The sequence below is a fragment of the Sarcophilus harrisii genome, chromosome 2 (assembly GCF_902635505.1).
Source record: "Sarcophilus harrisii chromosome 2, mSarHar1.11, whole genome shotgun sequence".
NCBI classification, from domain to species: domain Eukaryota; kingdom Metazoa; phylum Chordata; class Mammalia; order Dasyuromorphia; family Dasyuridae; genus Sarcophilus; species Sarcophilus harrisii.
In genome coordinates, this window is record NC_045427.1 from 406,795,463 (window position 1) to 406,818,648 (window position 23,186).

At 44.8% G+C, this 23,186-nt stretch overlaps 1 protein-coding gene across 1 annotated transcript in view; it reads left to right on the forward strand.

Annotated features, from left to right (window-relative positions):
* FGF18 (fibroblast growth factor 18) overlaps window positions 1-23,186 on the forward strand; it is a 44,457-nt gene that overhangs the window by 12,150 nt on the left and 9,121 nt on the right. The window contains exons 3-4 of the mRNA XM_031953657.1: window positions 4,809-4,989; window positions 22,603-22,709. Coding sequence (XP_031809517.1) covers window positions 4,809-4,989; window positions 22,603-22,709 — 288 coding nt within the window. The remainder of the gene's footprint in view (window positions 1-4,808; window positions 4,990-22,602; window positions 22,710-23,186) is intronic.

The window sequence follows — 23,186 nt, forward strand, 5'->3', positions numbered from 1 at the left end:
AGGAAACTGGAAATATAACAGAGGATGGGTTGAGATGCGCAGTCCATTTGGAGGCGGAGCTCGGGAGGCCCTTCCATCTCTGTGAGTCCTGGGAGAAAAAGTGCTGAGAAGAGATCTAGAGGATAGGAGCACTGAGGGTAGGTCCTAGAGAGGGAAGCAGCTGAAGGAGAAAGGGACAGAGAACCAAGGGATTCAGTGCTAGCTTTCACAGTTGCCAGCTACCATTCCACAGAGAGATGACCAGAACCTCTAGATACTTTGGAAGGGAGGAGAGATCCTGAGGACTGGGAAATCTCTTTAGTAGAGAGCTAGGAAAACCCCATTTAGCTCACAAGATTTGTAGCCAGAAAGCAATGCCAACGAGGGAGACTGAAATGGACATTTTCAGCATCACACAAATAGTGAAGAGAGGATCCAGCATTCAAACTTGGGTCCTTTGAGTCCAAATTCTACAGTGTGCTGGACTTGAAATAAAAGGCTTTGGTTTGAATTCTGCTTCTCACAACTTAACAGTTACAGGACCATGGCAAATGAGGTCACCTCTCTAAACTGCACAAGAGATAGCAGTGCCTGGGAATTGTAGCATCCATCCAGTGAGGCAGTGTGTGTGACAAGAGCTACCTGAATCTGTGCTGTTATTCTGTAGTGTGCTGTCTACCAAGGGAAGGGCCCCTGAGGGGAGGGAAAATTTGTTAGCAGTGCTGGATGGAGGCAAGGGCCCATCAGTCCCCACCACTCAGTAGCTGACTTCTTTGTACTGAATCTTTGGTGGTCCTGGAGTTAGAGGCGATGGCACAAGAAAAAAGCCGAAAAGGAGGGCTTCTGGATTCCCCACTCTCTCTCAGCCCTTTCCTCTCTCTCCTCCTGCCATCCCCATCCCTTTTGTTCTCTCTTCTCTCTCCTCTGTCCTCCTCCCTGTGTCTCTCTCTCTTTCTCTCTCTCTCTCTCTCTCTCTCTCTCTCTCTCTCTCTCTCTCTCCCCCATTCTCCCTTTTCCTCTCTCTTATCTCTCCCTCTTCTGTTTTTTCCTTTCTTCCTCCCCCCCATTTCCTTTCCCTCACCATTTCTTTCTCTCTTCGCCCTTTGCCTTTCTTCCTCCCTCCCTTCCTCTCTTCTCTCTCTCTGTCTCTCTTTTTCTTTTTCTCCTCTCTCTGTCTCTCTTCACCCACTCTTCCTTCTTTCTTCTTTCTCCTCCTCTTCCTCCTCCTCTTCTTCTCTCTCTCTCTGTCTCTCTGTCTCTCTCTCTTTCTTCCTCCCCTCCCCTCTATCTCTTCATGTCTCCCCTTCCTCTCCTTCCTCCCTTCCCCCCCACTGATTCTTGATGCTCTACAGCTTGGAGGCTTTCAGGTTCAGCATACTAGCTGCTACACAATGCTGGACAGAGACATTGTGCTGGAGCCAACAGAGCATGGGATAGATACTCAGAGAAGCTAGCTTTGAATCCCAAATCTATTATTGGTCACCTTTGTGACCTTCCAAATTTTCCATCTGTGTATTCCTGCTGCTTACTGTAGGCAGCACAGTGGCTCCCTATAAGGTCACTTAGTGATGTTTGATAAATTGAAGTCTCTTAACTTCTCTAGACTTCAGTCTCCTCATTTGTAAAATGAGGAAATTGAACCTAGCTACTAATGCACATTTTATTTAGGACACTTCTTTAAAATCTTCCCCTGCTTTTATAACTTAGACAAAGGTTTTGTTTTCTCTGAATTGAGAGCCCTGATGCAAAACTCCAATTTGAAGGTTATAGTTGCAATGAAGTATTGATAACTAATCAGACACTTACCAATCAAAGAAAGGGTTCAGAACTTGGAAACAACGTGATTTATGAGAGAAGGGGGCTTGTAGTGTTCATTTAAATTACAGTCAATTGAGTAAGTGAGAATCAAAAATAAAAAGTAAACATTCTTATTTTCAAAAAAATCTCTAAGATACATTTCAACTGTAACTTGTGACCTTGGATCAGGGAAGAGATTTAATCTTATTGGGTCAACAAGATAATGTGTTGCTGTTGCTGTTATTGGTTGCTTCTTCATCCATATTGACCTTCAAGAAACCAGGGAGGCTGGTGAATGTTTTCTGACATTTCAACCTGGAGCCAGATGAAGCTTGGGGTTGGGGTGGGAGTGGGAAACAAGTTATTCTTAAGTGCAGGTGTACCCTATTAAAAACAAACAAACCTGACATTGGACAATATGTTTCTGTGTTAGAAGACAAATTGGGGGAGGTCGTTATCTTTATGTAAAGATAGGACTTTTTTGAGATAATGAACCCCTTGCATGAATTTAAAAACATGGGTCAATTAAAAAAAAAAAAGCCACAATGATTTCTTATTCCGGATTCCATCTTTTGCAGATTTGTAAAAGGTTTAACTAATAAAAAAGCAATGCTGGACTGCCTTAGCAGATGACAATAGCCAGAGATCTAGAAAAGGGCCCCTATCTTGGCTCAGTGAAGAAAGGTCTAAGCAGAAAAAGCTCAAGTTCACATGCAGTCCCTCTCTGGGGATTGGTACAGAGAGGCTTCTCTAGTATGCTGCAGCAAGCACATTTACATGGAGGACTGTATCTGTAGACTTGTGTACTTCATTATATATATATATATATATATATATATATATATATATATATATATATATATATAATCTTAATCCTATAGCAGAGACTCCAGGTGGAGAAAGAAAAGGCTAAATAGCTGTCTTGCTGCCTTATGGGAAGTCCTGGAGTGCTTTCTCCAACCACAGTTTTAGCTACTCTTGGGGTGTGATACCAGAGAAGGTAATGTGTCCTATTGTATATGTAGAAATGCAAGTAACAGATTTGGCCACACCTGGTGCCTTGGACGTTGAATCTCAGGACTATGTGGTCCCACCTTTTTGGTTTTCCTTGTCCCTTACATCACCTTGGGGTATTTCCTGATATATCTGATAGCTAGGAGTTTGGCTCAGGTGGTAAGAGTTGTGAGAGATGGATTGCTCTTTCCTGCATACAGGGGAAAAAGCACCACCCAATGCCTCTTGATGACCTCAGGTCACTCACTTTGTATCCAGAAGGGTCATAAGAAAATCATTATTGAGGACTGGCTTCTGGGGAAGTGGCTTCCTGCTTATCTGTGGGGGATGTGGGGTCATGAAATTGGTTTGACCTCTGATCAATAAAGTCCCTAGTGAATATGAAAAGGTGTCTGAAGGTGAATAAAGAATCCTGGAGACTTGTTCTTAGGGGCTGGAGAGAGTTATTGGGTTGCTGAGGGATCGAAAGGCTGACAACATTCTGTTCTGAGAAGAATGGGATTGTAGGCAAGCTCATCTTATGAATAGGCATAAATAGGCATCCTGTAAATAGGCATTCTATTCAAGGACTACAATCTAAATCCATTAGGTAAATCTAAGATGTAAATTATAGCATGTATTTCTCTAGGGATATGGAGGGGAGACAGAGACCGGCAGAGGAGAGGTGAGGTGGGGGGAGAGACAGAGAGAAAGGGGGGGAAAGGGAGAAAGAGGGAAAGAAGGAGGGGAGGGAAACAGACAAGAAGGAGAGAGAGAAAGAAAGAGAAATAGAAAGACATACAGAGAAATAGAACCTGGTGGTTGAAAGGAAGGGAGAGGGGACCTGAGTTGAGCAGGTAGAACACATTAATATGGATTGTGGGACATGGTGATGCACAGAGCATGGGTCTAGTGTGATGGCACATGGTGTGGGTGTTATTATCATGCCCACCCTCAATGCACACCTATGGTGAAGGCATAGTGGTGGGAATGCTTGTGGTTTATTTGTGGGACAATGAGGAGGTTGATTTGACTGGAGTAGAGGTTATATTGGGAGTAGTAAAAAAGCAAGGTGGACATTCCTATTCCTGATGAAATTCCTGGAAGATCCTAGACTATTTTACTCCCTCAGCATCCAAAATTCCACTTTAGGGTGACAGCTTCTTCACATGACCCTGAAACCTCAAGTTGGTCATACTGGGAGGGCAGGGAAGGAATTTGGTTCTAAGAAAACTCATTTTTTGGGTGGGTCTTGGGTGAGGGGAACAGGGGAGGAACTTTCCATTCTGAGTTTCCTTAATTTGGGCAGGAGAATGCCATTGTTCCATTTCTCAGTCTTACCTCTCTGTCTTCTGAAAGCTGCAGTAAGACTATGTTGTGTTTGCATAACCCTTCTTACATTGTCTTATTTAATGCTCGTAACCATCCTGTGTGAGGTTGGAAGGTAGATATAAAGAATTCAAAGTGTGAAGTTAAAGTCCACAAGTCAGTGACAGGGCTGAGATTAGAACCCAAGATTCCATTGTGAGGAGAATAGAAGGTTGAACTTGGACTCTAGGAGACCCAGATTCAAATCCTGCCTTGGATACTTCCTAGTTGTATGCTCCCGGGCAGAGTCACTCCATCCCTCCTTCCTAATTTTGAAGCATCTAAGTGGTTCTGTGGATGGAGTGCTGAGCTTGGGCAGGAGGAGCTGGTGGGACTCTGGCCAAATCACCCTGTCAGCATCAGTTTCCTCAATTATAAAAAGGACTAGGCTGATCTTGGGGACCTCCAAAGTTTCTTCCAGCCCTTAACTTACAGAGGGCTGTAAGTTGTTCTGTTGTGTCCCAGTGTTCTGTTGTGTTTTCCCAAAGCAACCTGTCAGGCGAGGGTCACACATTCCTTCTTACACCGGCTCAGGCCCTGGGCCATCAGCTCCCCCTCGGCTGGCAGGTGCTCCGTCCCTCCCCTCCCTCCCTGTGAGAGGCCTTTTCTGTGGAGCTCACTGTTCCAGGAGTCACCTTGTCTCTCCCCCTCCTCCCTTTTTCCCCTGACAGGTGTTGGCAGCCGAGGAGAACGTGGATTTCCGTATCCATGTGGAGAATCAGACGAGAGCGCGGGATGATGTGAGCAGGAAGCAACTGAGGCTGTACCAGCTGTACAGCCGGACGAGCGGGAAGCATATCCAGGTGTTGGGGCGGAGGATTAGCGCCAAAGGGGAAGATGGAGACAAATATGGTAGGAGACTTGACTGGGCTCAGTCCTTCTCTTCCAGCCCCTTCTCCTGGGGAAGTTTCTCTTGGGCCTGGGGTGGGGTGGGGGTCAGCGCTGATATAGCTACAGAGGCACAAGAGAGGGTATGTGGGCACACACAGAGTTCTGTCCTGGGCAGAGGGACCAGAGGTTTTAGCTGTTGCTTCTTATCCCAGAAACCAGATTAGATAAGGGCTTCTCCCTGTATCTTTGCTGACTAGACCGTCCTTCCCAAGGCAGATTGAGGCTAAATATCAGGAAAAAACTCAACGACCAAAGCTGGCTCACAGTAGAATGGGAGTTGAGGCAGGTGGAGTACTGGCTAGGTTTTGAAGGTGGATAACTACTGGAAAGGTGTGGTGTAGAGGGCATTCTTATTCAGGCGAGAGTGGGGCTTGATGCTCCACTCTGAGATTCTGTGCTGATACATATCCCGGGCATGGATGTATGTATAGGTGCACAAGAACCCAAGTTAGCATTCAGCATGCAATAATGGTGTAGAATTCTTTCTATTCTCTTCCCCGATTCCAGGGATTTACCTGAACCCAGAGCTGTAACTAAAAAGTATATCCCCAATTAAGGGACAGAAGATAGTACCTCATGGTACTAAAAGATAGTACCTTTATTAAGGGTAAAACAGCTCTTGAGATTCTGGTGGAGAGGGAGAGAAACTCACACCAGTGTTAGCTTTATACTAAAACTAGTTACTTCTGTCTCTCAGTGCCCTCTATTTTTGCCCTATGACAATGCCCCACTTGCCATGTCCTATTTTATATGCTGTCTGACCCCCTTGGGAACTTTTCTGATGATTAAGCTCTACTTCAACTATAGGGGTGACACTGTGGAATTATTTGGGGTCTCCTGAACCTCCATGTTACTTCTGACCTGAGGGATGTTGAATAAAAGAAAACTTTTTACTTTATCCCTTCCTCCTGTAAAGAGAAAAAAGCAGAAAACCCAGTCCCTTATCACTGGTATCTTTTCCAAAGGGAAAACCTTTGGATGTGAGTAGAAGCCTTCTTTAATCTAGGCATAAAGTCCCTTTAGGAAAGGGTCAGAGAATTATAGACCCTTACAGTATTAGGTAACTTAGAGAACCTCTAGCCCTTCAAGTCTGGCATGGGAAGGAGTGTTCTAACTTTATAATCTGCTTATTCCCAGGAGTCGAATCCTTGAGGGAGAGCTGGGGGATGGGGAGGTCTGTTGCCTGATATGAGATGGGGTAGGAGGCTTGGAGGTTTCATTCGTGTGTGCCTATTGGGGGAGGAGGACCAGGGCTTGGGGGTGAAGAGAGTTGGGGGTTGTGTATGTATGTGGGTAGATGTGTGTGTTGGGGGAGGAGGGCGGTAGTGCCCTGGGAGCTCTCCAGCTGAAACAGCAGGACGCCTGGCCTGCTGGGCCCCCAGCCCCTGTCCGTTACAGTTGGGACGTGACAACAAGACAAATAATTTCTTGGACCTTTTATCTTGGACTCCATTTATTTAAACTCACTCAGCCCCAGGGCAGAGCTGACCTCATCTCAAGATCCTGGAGTGTGTGGCAGCTGCACGGTCACCAGGGGCTGGGCTGGGCTGGGCAGGCTGAGCTCCGAGCCTGCACTGCCCAGCTGCCCAGAGCTCCATTTCCATGGGTCCCTATGTCTCTGCTTCTCCAGAACTCCCTCCCATTCTCTGTCATATCCTCTCCTCTTCATCTCTTAACCCTATTACTCCCCTTTCTCTGTCACCCGTATCCCTATTGTCTTTTCTTTCTCTTCCTTTTTTTTTTTTCCTACTATAGAAAAAATGGCTAGCTCAGAAGTCAGAAGACCAGGTTTCTAAACCTGAATCTGTCCCTTTGCAGTTGGTTGACTTTAAGAATCACTTCTTTTCTGTAAAATAAGACTCAGCTGTCTTCAGGTACATTCCAAATTCAGCATTCTATGATTTTACAATTCTCTCTTTCCCTGATGACTTTCCCTTCCCCCAGCCCACTACCCCCCCAAGTTGAATTTGGGTTTGATTTGGGTGGCAGTTTTCCTGTGGATCTCTGGAAGGATTGCTGGGAGTAACAGACAGGGCAGTGGGTTAAACAAGTCCTTTTAAAATGTTTAATTAATGCCCTTTTAAAAGTTAACACCATTGTCATTTCTTAATAACTATCTTCCTTTGTAAGGAAGAAGTATAGTTAGGTCAAACAGATAGATTGGTCCCTCATTTCATATCTGTGGTTGTCCACTCTCTAATGAGAAGCAGGAAGCAGAGTTGACCATAAGTCAGGGGAGGGCAGTTTGGTATGATGCAGAGGAGGCAAACTCACATAGAAACAGGTGGCTAACCTGGACATCAGGATGGCTGCAGGTGGCATATTAACTTAGAAAAACATATTAACATTATCTATTTTTAAATTTTATTTATTTTAGTAAAGATTTCCCAATTACATTTTAATCTGGTTCAGGCCACAATCCAGAAGTGTTATCAATCCCATGTTTGATACCTCTGGTGTAATGACTAGAGTGCTGGACCTATAGTTTAAAGTCTGGTTTTAAATTCTGCTTCAAATTTTTAGAAGGTATCATCATTTCTCTGGGACTCAGTTTCCTCATTTATAAAATTAGGGGAGACCTATTACTTAATCTCATGGACCTCAGTTTCCTAGTTTGTAAAATTAAAACTCTTCTAACTAAACCTGTGATGCTCTGAAGTCACCATTGGTCACTCCATTGATGAGCATTTCCTAATATCATTCCATACATTATTGGAGTCATTGTGTCAGTTGTTCCAAAAGTCCTCCTTATTTACTCTGCATTGGTTCATAAGTCTTCCCAAGTTTCTCTGAATCCTTTATATATTAGTTCATAAGTCTTCCCCAATATGACTTCTTTTAGCACCATGATATTTGTAGTTTACTCATGGGTTAAACAGATCGTATGGGGTCAGTGCCCCCTCTTGGTGAGTCTATGAGCGGCCTTCTCCTGAACTTCCCAGGCTGTGCCATTGTTGATGTCTGTGATCTGGCAGACCCTTGGATGAGAGGGTCAGAATCAGATTTGAACTACCTGTGAATATAATCCCTTGGCCAATTCTAGTTGCTCCAGTTCTAGAAAGAAAGGAGGACTAGAGGCTTAGAAAAAAGCATTTATTAAATGCTCATTGTCAGGTGTATTGAGCAGCAGGAATACATCTCTTTTAAAAAGACACAATTTCTGCCCTCAAGGAGCTTACATTCTAGCATAAGACCACACCTATTGGAAGCAGTGACCAAGAAGGGATAAATACAAAGGGGAAAGGAAAGGAAGAGGGGATACATTCACTGGTGCAGTGGCAGACATTGAGATGAAACCGAGGCAAGTAAGTCCCCATCCTCCTCCACTCTCTACAATTCCTCATCTTCCCTAGGGGACCACCCTGATCATTTTACCTCTCCCTTCTTGCCCAGCTTCTAGAAGAAGGATTCTGCCCCTCCAGGGCAGCAAAAGGACTGGGAAGCTTCTGTTGCTGCTCCATTTAAATGTCTTATTAGAAATGCAGATGAGGAGCTGGGACCCCATCTGTTTGTCCTGGGAGGGGAGCAGGGATCTGGAGCCCAAGTGATGCTCCGACCCAGGTAATCAATATAAATATTATTGAGATGGGGATTTATGTGACCAAGTGCTGTAGGAAAATGGGGATGCCCAAGTCAATACTGCATTGTGCATTTCATCCTGGTGCTTCTTACACCTGACTTGTCCTTTGCACAGGGTGAAGGGGGTGGGGAGAGGGAAGGAAGGGCATGGCTCTCTTCCCTTAGCTCTGGGGCCTTTGTGCTCCTTTCCTAGGCTTGCAGTGGGGCTCCTCCTAGAATGCTGAAGGCTCCTTTAAGACCTGGTCCTCGAAGATGCCATGTAGGCGCCCCCTAGGGAAGATTCTTTGGCAAGAAGGAGCTTGGTGCCTTTTCCACTGTTCTTCATTGCCTGTGAGGTCCTTCTGTGCTCAGGGTCCCGGGTGGGGATGGAGTGGGCCAGAAGGTTTTTTCTTAAAGCATGAAAGTTGAGGCTACCTAGGGGGCGCTATTGTGCAGAGGGCTCTGGGCCTGGAGTTCAAATCTGATCTCGGACACACTCTAGCTGAGTGACCCTGGCCAAGTCACTTGCCCTGTTTGCCTCAGTTTCCTCATCTGTAAAATTAGCTGGAGGAGGAACTGGTAAGCCGTTCCAGCATCTGCCAAGAAAACCCCAGATAGGGTCATGAAATCTCTCCATGACTGAAACAACTGAACTACCAAAAAAGGGATGTTGGTTTGCAACAAAGTTAGGAGAAGTCTTTATTAGCTTTGTCTTTGCAGGGCAGCTGCTCTGGCTTTGGGTTTCTCTTGATAAAGTCCTAGAGAAGAGGGAGACTTCTTTGAACACTGATTTATCACATACTGTTTTGTACTGTAGAGAGAATGACTATCAGAGAGGTTGGTGGACCTGGAAGCCAACCCCAAGTTCCCGTTCTGACGATGGTACTAATTCACTCTGGGACTGTGGGCAAGTCACTTAACCTCTTAAAGCCTCAGTTCCTGCATCTGTAAAATGGAGTTATTAATACTTTTGCCACCTACCTCACAGTTGTGAGGAAAGCATTTTATAAGCTATAAAGACTGTCCAAAAGATGAGCTATTGTTACTGTTTCTCCTTTATACTGCAAACTCCTTGAATTTTGAAGGTTGGAAGTGTCTTCTTCATCCACTGGCACCAAACACGGTTGGCAGTTGCAGGCTGGTCTTGAGTTCAAATCCTTTCTCAGACACTTAGTAACTGAGTGACCCTGGGCAAACTTAGTGAATGATATTGGGGCTCAGAATGTGAGACTTGCAAATATACACATGTATACTGATGTTGCTCTGTTTATCATATGCATGTGTACATATATATATATATATATACACACACATCTATATCCCCCAATGCCAAGCCCCCTCAACCTGCCTTCTACATTCCACTATGGCTTCTATGGTGCAAGTATAGATAGATATTCATCTATATGTATATCTTTTTATCTACATAAATATCTCTCTACATACATACACACATATGCACCATCTACATAGAAGACATTTCCCTGTCAAGACTCCAGAACCTTAACTAGAGCAGGCATACCCATGTGTAAATATGCTTACATATATATATATATATATATATATATATATATATTAGCTATTGTTATTCCTATGTACCTTGTTCCTAGTAGATACTCAGCAGGGGTTTGAATGAATGAATAGTGTTTACCCACTTGTTTAGGGTAGGGTATATTCAGCATCCTTGGGAAAGGAGCTCCTCAGTACTTTAGAGCCTCTGAGCCCATCACTGAATTTGTAACCAATCAATTAACTCGGGCTGGAGATCCCAATTCCTCAGACATAATTATAATATTCACATTTCTGTGTTGCTTTAGCATTTAACAAAGCATTTCTTTAATAACAACCCTAGGAGGCAGATAATACAAATGTTATCACCTCCATTTTACAGATAAGATAATGGTGAGAGTTTGTGACATAAGTGCTTGGTACAGTGCCTGGCACACAGAGTTTAATAAATCCTCGTAGCCTGGCTTGCCAGTGAGCATCTAAGCAGCATTTGAACTTGGATCTCCTGATCCCAAAACAATGATCAAGTGCAATCTTTGCTATACCATCCTTGACAATTAAGATAGGAGGAATTTTTGTGGCTACACCACCAGCTCCTCCTTTCTCTGGTATTCCTTCTGGTTTCACCAGCTCTAGCTATATCCTAAAGAAAATCATAGAATTAGAAGAAATTTCAGAGATCTTCTGGTTCCTCTTAGTGTATTAACTCTGCCACTCCTTGGTCTAGCTCTTCCCATTTTAGTAGCCTTACAGGATTGGAGGACATTCCCTTAAGAGCTTAGGGATTCAGACCATAACTCTTTCCTTTCCATGATACCCCCCAATACAGAAATGTTTGGGTTTCTCATTTTTCACTAGATTTCTTTACCAGGCCTATGCTCCATTGATTGTGGGAAGGAGGCCTGGGAGAAAATAGAATAAGATCCTAATGCCCCCTTTAAGGAAATTCAGGCTATCAGGCAGAAGGGGATTCCTAGGGAAGAAAAAAAAAATTATGATTTCTTGGTATCTCTTAGGCTTTCCAGCTCTATCTGTGCACGGAAGGGGATTTTCCATCATTTGGTAGTTTTGCTTGATGAGAGAAGAAACTTAAATAGTTGCCCTCTCCAACTCTCCCTGTCCTATCCCCCTTACATCTCCAGTTGTGATAGAAGGCATTGCCCCGTCCAGGCTCCAGAGCTGTAATTGGGGCAGGTTGATGCAGCCTTGGCACTGAAATTTAGAGGATGTCAGCAGCATTTTTAGCTCTCTAGCAATGAAGAAACAACTGAGCTTAGCACTTAATTAGGAACACTACTAACTAAAACAGGAAGCTGCCAAATGGCCTGTTTCTTGGCCACTTTGTCTTATCCCAAATGACAGCCCCAACCCAACCCCACCCTTCTTTCTTCCCCACCAGTGGCCTCTTGGTGTCATGAGATCTGTCCCAGGTATACACATTTTTAAGAATGGTTGGACCAGCCTCGTCCCTTGTTCCTGTGAATGAATCCCTCTCCTTGGAGAGGTTCACTTTGGACCCTTGGTGTATCAGAGGCAGACTGCCAAGACGCTGGTTCCAGCCAGAGAGTAAGAGGGGCCTGAGGGAGGTGGTAGAAGTTTGATTTTATACATTCTAGAATCAGAATGTCACCTAAAAGTGACCTTTGAGAAAATCTTGTCTGGGGGCATCCAGATTTGTTTTGGGTGGTGTACTTCATGATCTGAAATCCATGTGTTTGTGCCAAATGAATTTTTAATAGCTCATTATTAATTCAAGCTTGCAAAAATGAATCAGCAGAAGCAACAGTAAGTAGCAGGCACATGGCTAGGTTCTGCTAAACTACCCATCATGTTTGATATTTTGGGGGGGACGTAAAAATCTTAAGCAAAGACCACCTTTGGTCTTTGGTTGAATACCTGTGATCTAGTCAATTTTCTCCATTTTATAGCTGTGGGGCTCAGAAAAGTATCATCCTTTGTCTGAAGTCACACAGTTAGTTGACAGAATTAGAAAAGAGAATCCTGATCACATACTGCATTACCTCTAAGCTAAGTTCTTGCTATGTGCATGCCAGACACTGTTTGGTGCCTTACGGATCTTGCATTCTGTTGTTACACAGTTAAAATATAGATAAATAGGTTTAAAATACTTATTTGTCATAATAAATTTCTAAGAAGCATATATTTAATGAAGTTGAATATTTAATATAATAGATTTATTAGATAAAAATATATGAGAATGTGATAAATATAAATTTATAAGAATAAAATATATGCAAAGCAAATATAACAATTTCATGAGGGGGATATCTAAAGTGAGATGAATCTGTAGTCCATTTTTTTTTTTGTAACAAATCAGAGATGCTTGATCTAGTGAATCCAGAATGAAGAAGCCTCTTCCCTATGCTTGTCTTAGTAACACTAATGGCTAAGCATTTAGGTTTGCAAAAAATTTTGCAAGTATTCCATTAGATCCTCACATTGACCAATTGTCATCTCCATTCTACAGATGAGGAAACTGAAAGTGGGGAGGTTAAGTGATTTGATACATAACTGTGTGTGAGAGAGACAGAGACAGAGAGTGACAGCGAGCTAGGGAAGTGCCTGGATTTGAACTTGCATCTTCCCAATACCATGTCCAGCACTCTTTTATCAGCTGCACCTCTTGGTTGTCTTAGAACTGCTTTCTATGGGCAACCATTTGACCCTCACATTCAGAAGGAGCAGGCTTTTTGATTCTCCTCAGCCAATACCCTTCCCTTCCCAATTGTATATGATTAGGAAATCCAGAAAGAAACATCCTTGTAGTGAGGAAAGAATTTGAGCTGATGTGATAACCATATGCCCTTGAATTCAGAGAAGATACAAAACCCCCTCCCTCACCCCAAAATAGACAAATATCTGTGGTCAATAAGGTTCTGGGGCAGAAGTGTGCATAAACAGATAAGTAAAAACAAAATATGACAAGTCAATACCACATAATTTACACTGAGGGAGAGCAGTAACCACTTGATGGAAGGCCGTGTCACAGAGTTAAGGAGAGATCTCTTGGGTTCAGGAAACAACCCTTCAGCTGAGTCTTGAAGAGGAGAGAGGAATTCTGAGGAGGGGAGGACCCCAGTCGGAGAAAAGCACAGAGGGGAATTTGTCCAGGGGGAATCATAGATCTGTTCCTCTGGAAACCAGAGTCAGTTGATCTGCCATTAATTTTGTACTTACTGTACACCCAATAAAAACCACACACAGCACTATGAAAGATAAGAGTTGACGCATCTGTCCTCAAGGAATTAAAATGAACTTGTATCAAGCACTTAGCACAGGGTCTTCTTGCTCTCCTTGGCTAGCTCCACATTTCTTTGGCTGAGATTGGATGGAGGGGACTAGGGCTCCATGCTTCCTTCAGTCCTCATTTTCTAAGATTTGGGACATGCTGAGTAGGAACTCCTTGTTGGAGACAGTCCTCCTGATGGGCTTTGCACCTGGTGAAAGCTTTGGCTCTAACCTTTTCCGAGCCCTCTCCCTCCACAATGGCTCTTAGCTCAGCTCTCAACTGTGTTTAGTAAATATTTGTGGGATTGAATTGGATTGCATTGAGTGGAGCCTGCAAAAACCTGGGGATTCTTAGCTTGATGAAGAAAAAATTGGATGTGGGCACGTGGATGACTCAGTATCTGAAAGATATTGGGGAAGTGTATACATTTGTCTCTTGGGTACAGATGGCAAAATGAAGTGCTGGGAGAAGGTGCAGAGACAGATTTCATCTGCTACAATGGAAATAGGCTTCTATTAAATGACCTTTCAGATCCTTGGCAACTCAAAATCTGTGTGGTTCTATGCTTTTCCTATGGAGGGAGAAAATCACCTTAATAAATACAATTCTCTGTAAGTAGAATGTGAGATTCTCTAAGTGAGAATGCCAGAAAAGGTAGTGAGTTTCCTGTTAACTGGAGGGCTGCAAGTTGAGACTTAATGCCCACTTGTTGAGGATGTCACAGAGAGCCATGTAAGCTTTTTGAGCGGTGGGGACCCTAGTTTTTCTCCTTTTATCTCCATCATCCTGAAGAATTTCTTGGCATTTTTTAACAGGCACTAAATAACTTCAGCCTGGTGAATGGAATGTTGGGCTTGGAGTCAGGAAAACCTGAACTACTTGGCTGTGTGACCTTGGGCAAGACATTTAATTTTTGCTTGCCTCAGTTTCCCTCAAATGTAAAATGGGAATCACCCTACCTCATAGGATTAATGTGAAGATCAAATGTAAAGTACTCTGCAAACCTTAAAGGGCTATATAGATGTTGGCTGCTGTTATAATTGTTGTTATCCAGTAGATACCAAAGGATTCATCTCATCTTATGATAGACTACATGGCCTCTAGGTGCCTTCTAGTTTTGAGATTCTGATTTCTGTCATTTCTTTTGATGTGACTCAGCTCGAATCTATCCGTTTTCTCCCAGACTTTCTAGGGCAGTTACCCTGTTAAATGGCAGTCCAGAGGGGTAGAGGGCAAGGGCAGATATTACTTTCTCATTCCATAAGAAGACTATCCTCTGTCGCTTGTACACTTTGGATAGGGGCTGATGAGGGACACCAGGCTCATTTGGCACATCTGCATTAGAAATTTCAGTTCACCTCTAGAGTTGAATTAATCTTCCATCTCCCCCTAAGGACTAACTAATGGCATCCAGGAAAGAGTTCTCTGTAGGTAGACTTGACTCTCTTTTTTAACATCTGTGTCCTTTGGGTGAGCCACTTCACCTCTGGGCCCCTGTTCCCTAACAGGACCCATAGGACCACCTGATCTCTAAAGAGCCCTGTAACTCTAAAATCCTGTGAGCCAATGAATCATCTGGGCCTTAGGAGTTGCAGCCCATTGGCCACCCACATTGCTGGCCTCATGTATGGTGGGGAGTGGGAGGGAACAAGGCCAGCAGATGTGATATTCTCAAAGGGTTATCAGGGGAACTTGACGCCGTCCTTCCTGGGCTCTGGTGACTTTGGATAGCAGACTGCCCACCTCCTACAGCTGCAGTCTTTTCTTTGTTTTTTTTTTTTTTTTTTTGCCCATGGCAGGAGCTGACCACCCAATCTATACTGGCCTCTGGATAAAATTGTTGAGGCCTAAAGCCACAGCTAGCCTAAAGCAGATGGATTTTTCCCCCCTTTATTTCCCATTAGTTTAATTAGATGGGGGTTCTGCCCAGGAATCTTCAGGGTGAGCAGGATTGTCCTCTGGGACCTTTGGGCCAGGAGCTGGGAGAGAGTGAAGGGACTGTTGAGAGTGGGTGCATTTTCATTCCTATTGAGTGATGATACACTTTTCCCCTCCCACTGCCTTTGAAAGCCCTTCAGCCACTAGGGAGGGATTGATTTGGTGTGACCTCCATGCTCCTTCACTACTGGGATATTTTCTCTGCTGGAAGATGATGCATGGAAAGTGGCTTAGAGCACCATGTCAGCATTTGTCTTGTATCCAAGTCAGTCTTCTGGCTACCTCCCATCAAGGTGGGGGAAGGGAGGGGATGAAGGTGAAAGGGACAAATGCACCTTCCATATTCTAGCAGTTAAGACCCAGATTTATCCACTTTTCTTCCCCCAGACAGGCAGGGGTGAGTCAGAAAGAAGGTGGTTTGAATTTTGCCACTGCTCATTGCTACTCTGGGAGCCTCAGTTTACTCATATGTGAATGAAGATGTTAGCGTATCTGTACATGTTCCTTCTAGCTCTAAATCCTACAATTTTGTGAAAATAAACCAGTTTGTCTTTGGAGCTATGACCTTGGAACCTGAGAGAGAGGAATGAATTACTGTTTTAAACTAGATGTCCATATGCCTGACACAAAGGTGCTGAGCATCTTCTATTCTTCTGTCCTCATTCTTGACACAGACCTCCAGGGTGTTATTTTGCGGTCCTCTCCTAGACACCCAGTCGTGTTTTTCCTCCCTACAGAATTGGAGGAGGGTATTTTAGAATTTTGGGGCTGGAATGGGTAAGTGGTGTAACAGTAACCAGACATCCCTTCAGACACTTAACTGTGTGATCATAAGTAAATCATTCAGAAACTCTCTTTTCTCATCTGTAAAATAAGAATCATCCTTATACTACCTAAACTGGTGAAGAAAATAGAATGCAAGCAAGCTCCCTGAAAGCATACTATATCTCTTGGTTGGTATTTGCTTAGCATGGAGTCTGGCACATAGTCGGCATTTAGTAAATTCTTGTTGATGAAATGATTAAAAATGTTTTGCTGACCTTATGTCATTTTAGAAATCTGAATTTTTATAACTGCTATTTCAAAAGTCCATTGGTGTGCGTAATCCATGGTGAATGTTGTAGCCTAGCCACTGCTTATCTTGTGTTGCCAATCTGCTGGTGATTAGGGTTATGATTTTCCTTTGGTTGGCTCATGATTAGACCTGGAAGGGACTTGGCAGGCCCTGGCATTGCAGGTGTACTTTCAGTTGGTAGCTCTGAAATCAAAGCCTTTCTGACTGACTAGGTACCTGTAGGACCCTTTGGAGATTATATTTCCTTGATGGAGCCTCCAGGTTATTGGTGTAAGGATAGGACTTTAAAAGTATGTGTGTTTTCCCTTGAAATGTATATATGTCTGTATGTATATATGTATGTCTGTCTTTTAAGGAAGGGAAGAGAAAATCATCTCCATGCCTTTCATTCTCTATCCTGCAGCTGGCTCTTTGAAACTCCTTCCTAACATGTAAGAATGATTTTTATCATGGATTTTGGTCAGAGATTTATCAGGGGAAACCCCAGGAACACCTTCTAGGACCATTTCTCCCCTCTTCCCACCCTCCATAGATACATTTTTGGTGTCATATGGTCTGAGAGGCTTTCTTAACTTCCCAACTTTCCCCCAGGATTATATATAAGCGCTCTGTGTAGGGTGGGGAAGACTTTGGCAGCCAGGGAGAGGGGGAGGAGCTGAAATCAATTCAGGAACCATCACATGAGAGTCAGAAACATTAGCCATCTTTGGTCCCAGGTCTCTCAGGCATGTCCACCAAATGACCTTTGTTCTCTGGAAGAGGAGGTCACCCAAAGAAGACCATCCGCCCCTCCCCTCCCCTCCTCCCCCCACTGACCTGCTTGATACCTACCTATACAGTTATATGAAGCATCTAATTTTCCTCAGTGCCCAAGTTCATGGCCTCACTCAGGGTCTAGGGGCTGAGGGATAGGGGTATATATGGAGCTGTTTCAGATAATCTTTGGAGTTTTAAATTTCTTTCCAATTTTTTTCTGTGATAATAAGGTATATTCTGGAAAATTAATAAAGTGAAATGCTACTATTTTTGTTCCTAAAAAAAGGAGGGGCAGTGGCAGAAAGTGATAATCAGAAGAAGATCAAGTAGGTCTGTGTAGAGAGGAAATCACATCCTCTCCTCCCACCTACCCCTGCTCCTCTTCCTTAGTTCCCAATCTGAAGCACTGGACATTTCTCACCCTCAGGGAGCTTCTAATTTGATGGAGGGGGCGGGGGTGGGGGGGAGCCCTCACCCTTGAAGAGCTTCCTTTGTGTGGGGGATGGGGCTGAAGAGAGCTGGAGGCTACTTTCTTGAGGGGAGTGGGAAGTGATTCACTAGGAGGGGACTAGAAGAATATCCAGTCCTCCCCACTGCTGGTTGGGCACCAAAGACTCTCTTCCTCTCAGGTAAACGTACCGCTTAATTAGCAGAAAGCAACTAGCCTGCTGCATAAATGCTAATTAACCCCTTGGCTCTGGAAGTGGAGTTTTCCTGCCCTGGAGCACTAATGCAGAATGCATTAGCAGCACTTAATGGCTGAGGGAGGGAGGGGGAAGGGGGAAAGGGAGAGAGGCCCAGGGGTCAGTTTGCTCAGTAATAAAGAGGCCGCTCTCCAAGGTCTGGCCGGGAAATGGCAGAGACCCAAGGAGCCCCAGGAGTGTGGCTAAGGGAGGGAAACTGGTGACTAGCCCAACACAGGGAGAGAAAAGCAGAGGATGTGAGGGGGGGGAGGGGGGGGGATGAAGGGGAAAGCAATTGGGAAGGCTAACTTTTTGCCCTCTGCATCTCTGGGCTTCTTTGTTGACCCTCTTTGTAACTGAAAGCTCCTTTCCTATCAGTCTCATTCATGCTTCCACTGAAACCAATTGAGGAATGGAAGCTGTGCTCCTAGCCCATGTCAGAATGGCCTTATCAAAAAGTGGGGATGGGTTGGGAGAAGGGAGGCTTCTTCCTCAGGCCTGTTTATCCTATGAGCTCTCTGGAGCAGGGAGGTATACCCTACTTGGGTCATCTAGAGCTCCTGTGGAAGATTGGGGGGTAAGGACAACTTAGGAGGATCAGTCCTACTAGAATGATTGGTGTTTCCCTTAGAGCTGGGAGCTGTGTGAAGGTGATCTCCACTAGGGGAAGAGCAGAAACACAATCCTTACATTTTTTTTGTTCTGGACCCTTCGGAGCAGAAAGGCTGTCTAAGCTTTCCTCAGCTCCTAGCTCTGCCCTCTTCTTTAGCCTAGGGGTTTCTGACTCAAGGACATGTAAACTTGTTTCTTAAAATATTTTTGCTGACTGTATTTCAACACAATCCGTTTCTTTGTGATCCCACGTATTTTATTTTATGCATTTAACATTATTCTGAGAAGGTGACTGCCCCAGGAACCCATGGCACAAATGAGGTTCTTAGCCCCACCCTAGTCTCTCACCCATCTTCCAGGTGGCTGTGGGGTAAGTAGGTGACTGTAAGTGCCCTATTTTTGCGATGGGAACCTGAGCAACACTTGGCATCTTGACTGGGTTTCAGTGAAGGAGCTGGTGAGGGGGCAGGGGAGCAGGCTTAGCCAAGGATCGGCCTTCGGAATGCTCAGAAACGTGCAGGCAGGGCTCCGGGACTGAGCTCAGGGTGGATTCTTGGAGCCCTGGCTGATATTACTCCCCAAAGACTTTACATAATTCTGGCCCAGCTCCCTCCCCATGATGTCATGAGTGCTGAGTTGGAGTCAAGGTCATTCCATCCCATGTGGTGGTGGGGGAACAGGATGCGGCCTCCCTTGGCAAAGCAGCCTCCTTGAGCGCTTCCTGAGCCCAGCTCAGGCCCTGGGTTGGAGACCGAGTGTTTGTGGTTGGGTGTCGGGATAGGCCGAGCTTTCTCTGAGAGTGGGGATCTGAAGATGGGTTTTGGAAACTTAGGAGCATGTCAAGTCTTCCCAGTCAATCTAGACAAGTCGGACTAAGGCAGAATTTTCCCCTGCTTACATTGGAGGCTGTCACCCTCTCCTCTGCCCTGGTTATGGAGAGAACATCATCTTCAGAGTTCATAGTACTGAAGAATTAGCAACCACGGAGCCAACTCAGTCCATCCCCATGACTCCAGCCCACTGGCTAAGGCACTCAGGCCAGTTAAACGAGCATTGATTGAGCACGTACACTGTACCAGTTCTAAGTAGACACTAGGAAAACTGATTTGAAGTTAGATTTCACCGCCCTCGTGAGACATAGAGTTTATTAAGGGCCCAGATCAGAGCAGCTGGGTGGTAACAGGGACTGGGTCATTCCCTTTGGGATCCAGAAGATCTGAGTTTAGGTTCAGCTGCATCGCCCTGGGCGAATCACTTTCCTCTACTATAAAATGGCCTCACAGGATCATGATGAGAATCCTATAGATAAGGGCTTCCCCCCAGCTCTGGCGCCCAGAAATCTGGGTTTGGCTCTCACCTCTGGTACTTACTGCCTATGGGACCCTGAGTGAGTCTCTTGGCTGGGGCTGTCTTAGAAATTTTCAGGGGCTCAAGCTGTGGCCATTTTCTTCCTTTCTCAGAATTTCCTTTCTCATTTCACTTCCACAAGTGAATGAACTCTTCTCCCCTACTGATACCACCAAATATAAAGCCTGTAGCCCTCTGACAGTTCTCTCCAGGGGACTTCTCCATTCCGCCCTTCCCTTCCCCTCATCAGGCTCTCTTTAGCCTCAGCCTCTTCTTAGCTGGACTCTGAACTCTTGGCCAGGTCAGATTTGTAAACCTTGGACACCAACCTAGGAAAACTTCCCCAGATGTCTTCTCAGAGCCCAAACCAAGAAATCCCAGCAGCTGTTCACACGCCCACTTCTCCTTCCCTGTGAATCCCATGTTTTGTCTGTCTCCTCCCTTTATTCCCTAATCTTCTCAACCTGCCTTCCCTCACCCCATTAGACCCCAGCCTTCAACCCCCACACATCATTTGCTTGTGAAGAAAATAATTTATTTATGGGTCAGACTCTTCTCCCTCTACCTCTTTCACTTGGTGAACCCTGACCTTGCTCCCCAGACCAGACAGAGTACTGGTCTCTCTGTCTGTGGAGACTTTCTTGCTTCCTCTTTGTTGGTGGATGGGCTCTGTCCCCAGAAAAATGGAGAATCACAGAATCCCTTTATAGGGATCCTTAATTCTTAAACCCTGCACTACCCTTTATAATAGTCCCCATTCCCCTTTTGGAGGGCTTTACACATTTTAGAATTGGGAGAGATCTTGGATATCATCCAGCATAATCTTTTCCCTTTACAGAGCAGGAAACTGAGGCCCAAAGAGCAAAAGTGATTAGCACAGTGCCTGACAAAGAACAAGTGCTTAATAAAGGCTTGTTGGTTTGACTTGCCTAGGAACACCCAGACAATAGTAAATAGCCCAGTCAGGCAACCCCTTCCCTCCCCCTACCTCCTCTTTTTCATTTTAGGGAAACTCTTTGATGAATAGTCATTAAGGATTTTAAAAGAATAACTGATTCAGCAGCATCCTTTCCAGTGAACAGAAAGATCCTCCTGATTAAGAGTCATGGCTGGCAATACCCCTGTCCGGAACCATGTCCCCTCTATTTGGCCCCTGGAGTGAGTGTCATGTCCTGGGCCCCAGGACTAGGGGTGAGACTGGGAAAGGGACATACAATTCTTAGGGATGCTGGGAAATTTGGTCCTGTAACCTCAAGATGGAGTAGACAAGGCTTAATTGGGGTCCTTCGGAGAGGAAGTAGAATGGATGTGGTTACGATAAAGGAGGCAGAACTTCAGGCCCATTTTACTGTGAGTTTCATGGATGTCCACGACCCACAGAGTATGGCAAGAATCAAAAAGGGCAAAATGAGACTCCACTTGTTTCTGGAATTGCTGGTTTCTTATTAGATCTCTGAATTTTATGTAAATCCTGTGTAAAGAAGGGTATCAATTTTAATTAGTGGTGGTGTCAAAGTAGGGCTAGATTAATTATTGGAAATCATGAGTTCCAGATGGTTTTAATTTTCACAGCAGGGCACTGGCATCTTCTAAGGTAGGGTGTGTGTGTGTGTGTGTGTGTGATTACTCATACCCGGTATGTGTTAGGGGCAACATGGTCCGTTTGCTGCAGCTCCAAGGATGCACTCAGGAGAAGCAAGTTACTTATCACTGAAATGAAATGTCTTTGGGCAGATGAGGTGTGAAGACAAGGGAACAGGAGAGAGATGACAAGAGATGGAGGTGTATGAAGGAAGGATAGCCACTAGAGAAAACTGGAGAGGAGAGCAGGGAAGAAAGATAAAAGAGTGGGGCTCAGAGCGGTCACCCTCGGATTCCCCAGTCTAGCCACGGCCCTGAAGATCCCACTCTGTTGCAATCTCTGGGTCACACACAACATTTTGGATCAGGGTCCCAGGCAGTCTAAGAGCATGCTCTTTCTGCCCTGTTCCTTCAGGGTTATTTATTCGGGCTTGGCTTTGAATGCCCTCTTTGGGGCTCATGATGGTTGGTTATCACAGAGCTTCAGGGATCAACTATGGGTGGGGTAACTCCTGCTTCTGCAACAGCCCCACTCCATGACCTCCCTTCAGGGTCTTATGTTTTCCTTCTCCCACCCCGTTCCTTTCCCTATGGGCCTGGCCTGGCTATTAGGACCTTGGAGGGGAAAAGTGGGGGAGCACTAGTAGGTGCTCTGTCTTCCAGATGTTCTTCCTGGGAGCCTTGTTCCAGCTGTTCTGGGATCCATAGGATGATGCTTAGGGAGAGTGAGGTGTATACATATGTGTGTCTGTCCCTGAAGTCCTTCCACTCACTACTCATGACTTTGATTTATACGTACGCCTACCCACCCTCTCATCCTCCCCGCAGCCACAGGGAGACTTGCTGGAGGCAGGAGAAAGCACACAGGACAGGCTGCTGCCTTTCAGTTCTGAGGACCAGACAAAACCAGTTCTTTGAAATCAGCCTCTCACTTTAGGTAGTTCTGTTGGGGAGGAGCTGAGAAACCCCGACCCCATTCTCTAAAAGGATAGGGACAATATGGAAGAGACCAAAGATCAAAGGCCTCTCCTTCTATGATTCATAATCATGGTGGGGGACCATGCAGGAATTATGTTTTTCCTGAGATTCCACATTGGATCCCTTCTCTTCCAGCCTTCCCCACTGAGAAATCTTGGAAAGAGGAGTAGGGGAAGGAAGGAGGGACAGGGATAGAGAGGGGAACAAGAACTGCTGGGTCAGGCTTTCTTCCCTCAGTGTTCTTATAGCCTGGTAAAAAATGCGTTGTTTTTTTTTTCTCCCTTTCTAAGCTCAGCTTCTAGTGGAAACAGACACATTTGGCAGTCAAGTCCGGATCAAAGGCAAGGAGACAGACTTCTACCTTTGCATGAATAGGAAAGGCAAACTTGTGGGGAAGGTAAGTGTTTCCTATTAATTCATTTGTAACTTGAGCGATACTTTGGAGCAATGACTGTGAAACTGTAATGATGTGTCCAGAACCTTGCCTGTCAACCCCAAATGAAAAGCAGGACATGGATATGGATTTCTCACAGCCCTCATCTTTATCATCCTCCCTTACCTCACTTTTTCCCCAAATGGTGAAGCTGGGCACCTTGGCTGAGCACCCAGAGTTTTATTCATTATGACTGGTTTGTTGGAGGGTTCTGTTGTGCAGATGAGCAAGCTTGATGATGCTGATGTTTATGATAAATAGCTCACATTTATATAGGACTTTAAGGTTTGCAAATTATTTTATGCATATTATTTCGTTTGATCCTCCCAACAACCCTGGTAGGTAAATCCTGTTACATTTTACAGATGAAGAAGCTGGGGATGAGAGAATGACTTCCCCTGACTTTCTAGCTAGTAAGTGTCTGCGGCTACATTTGAACTC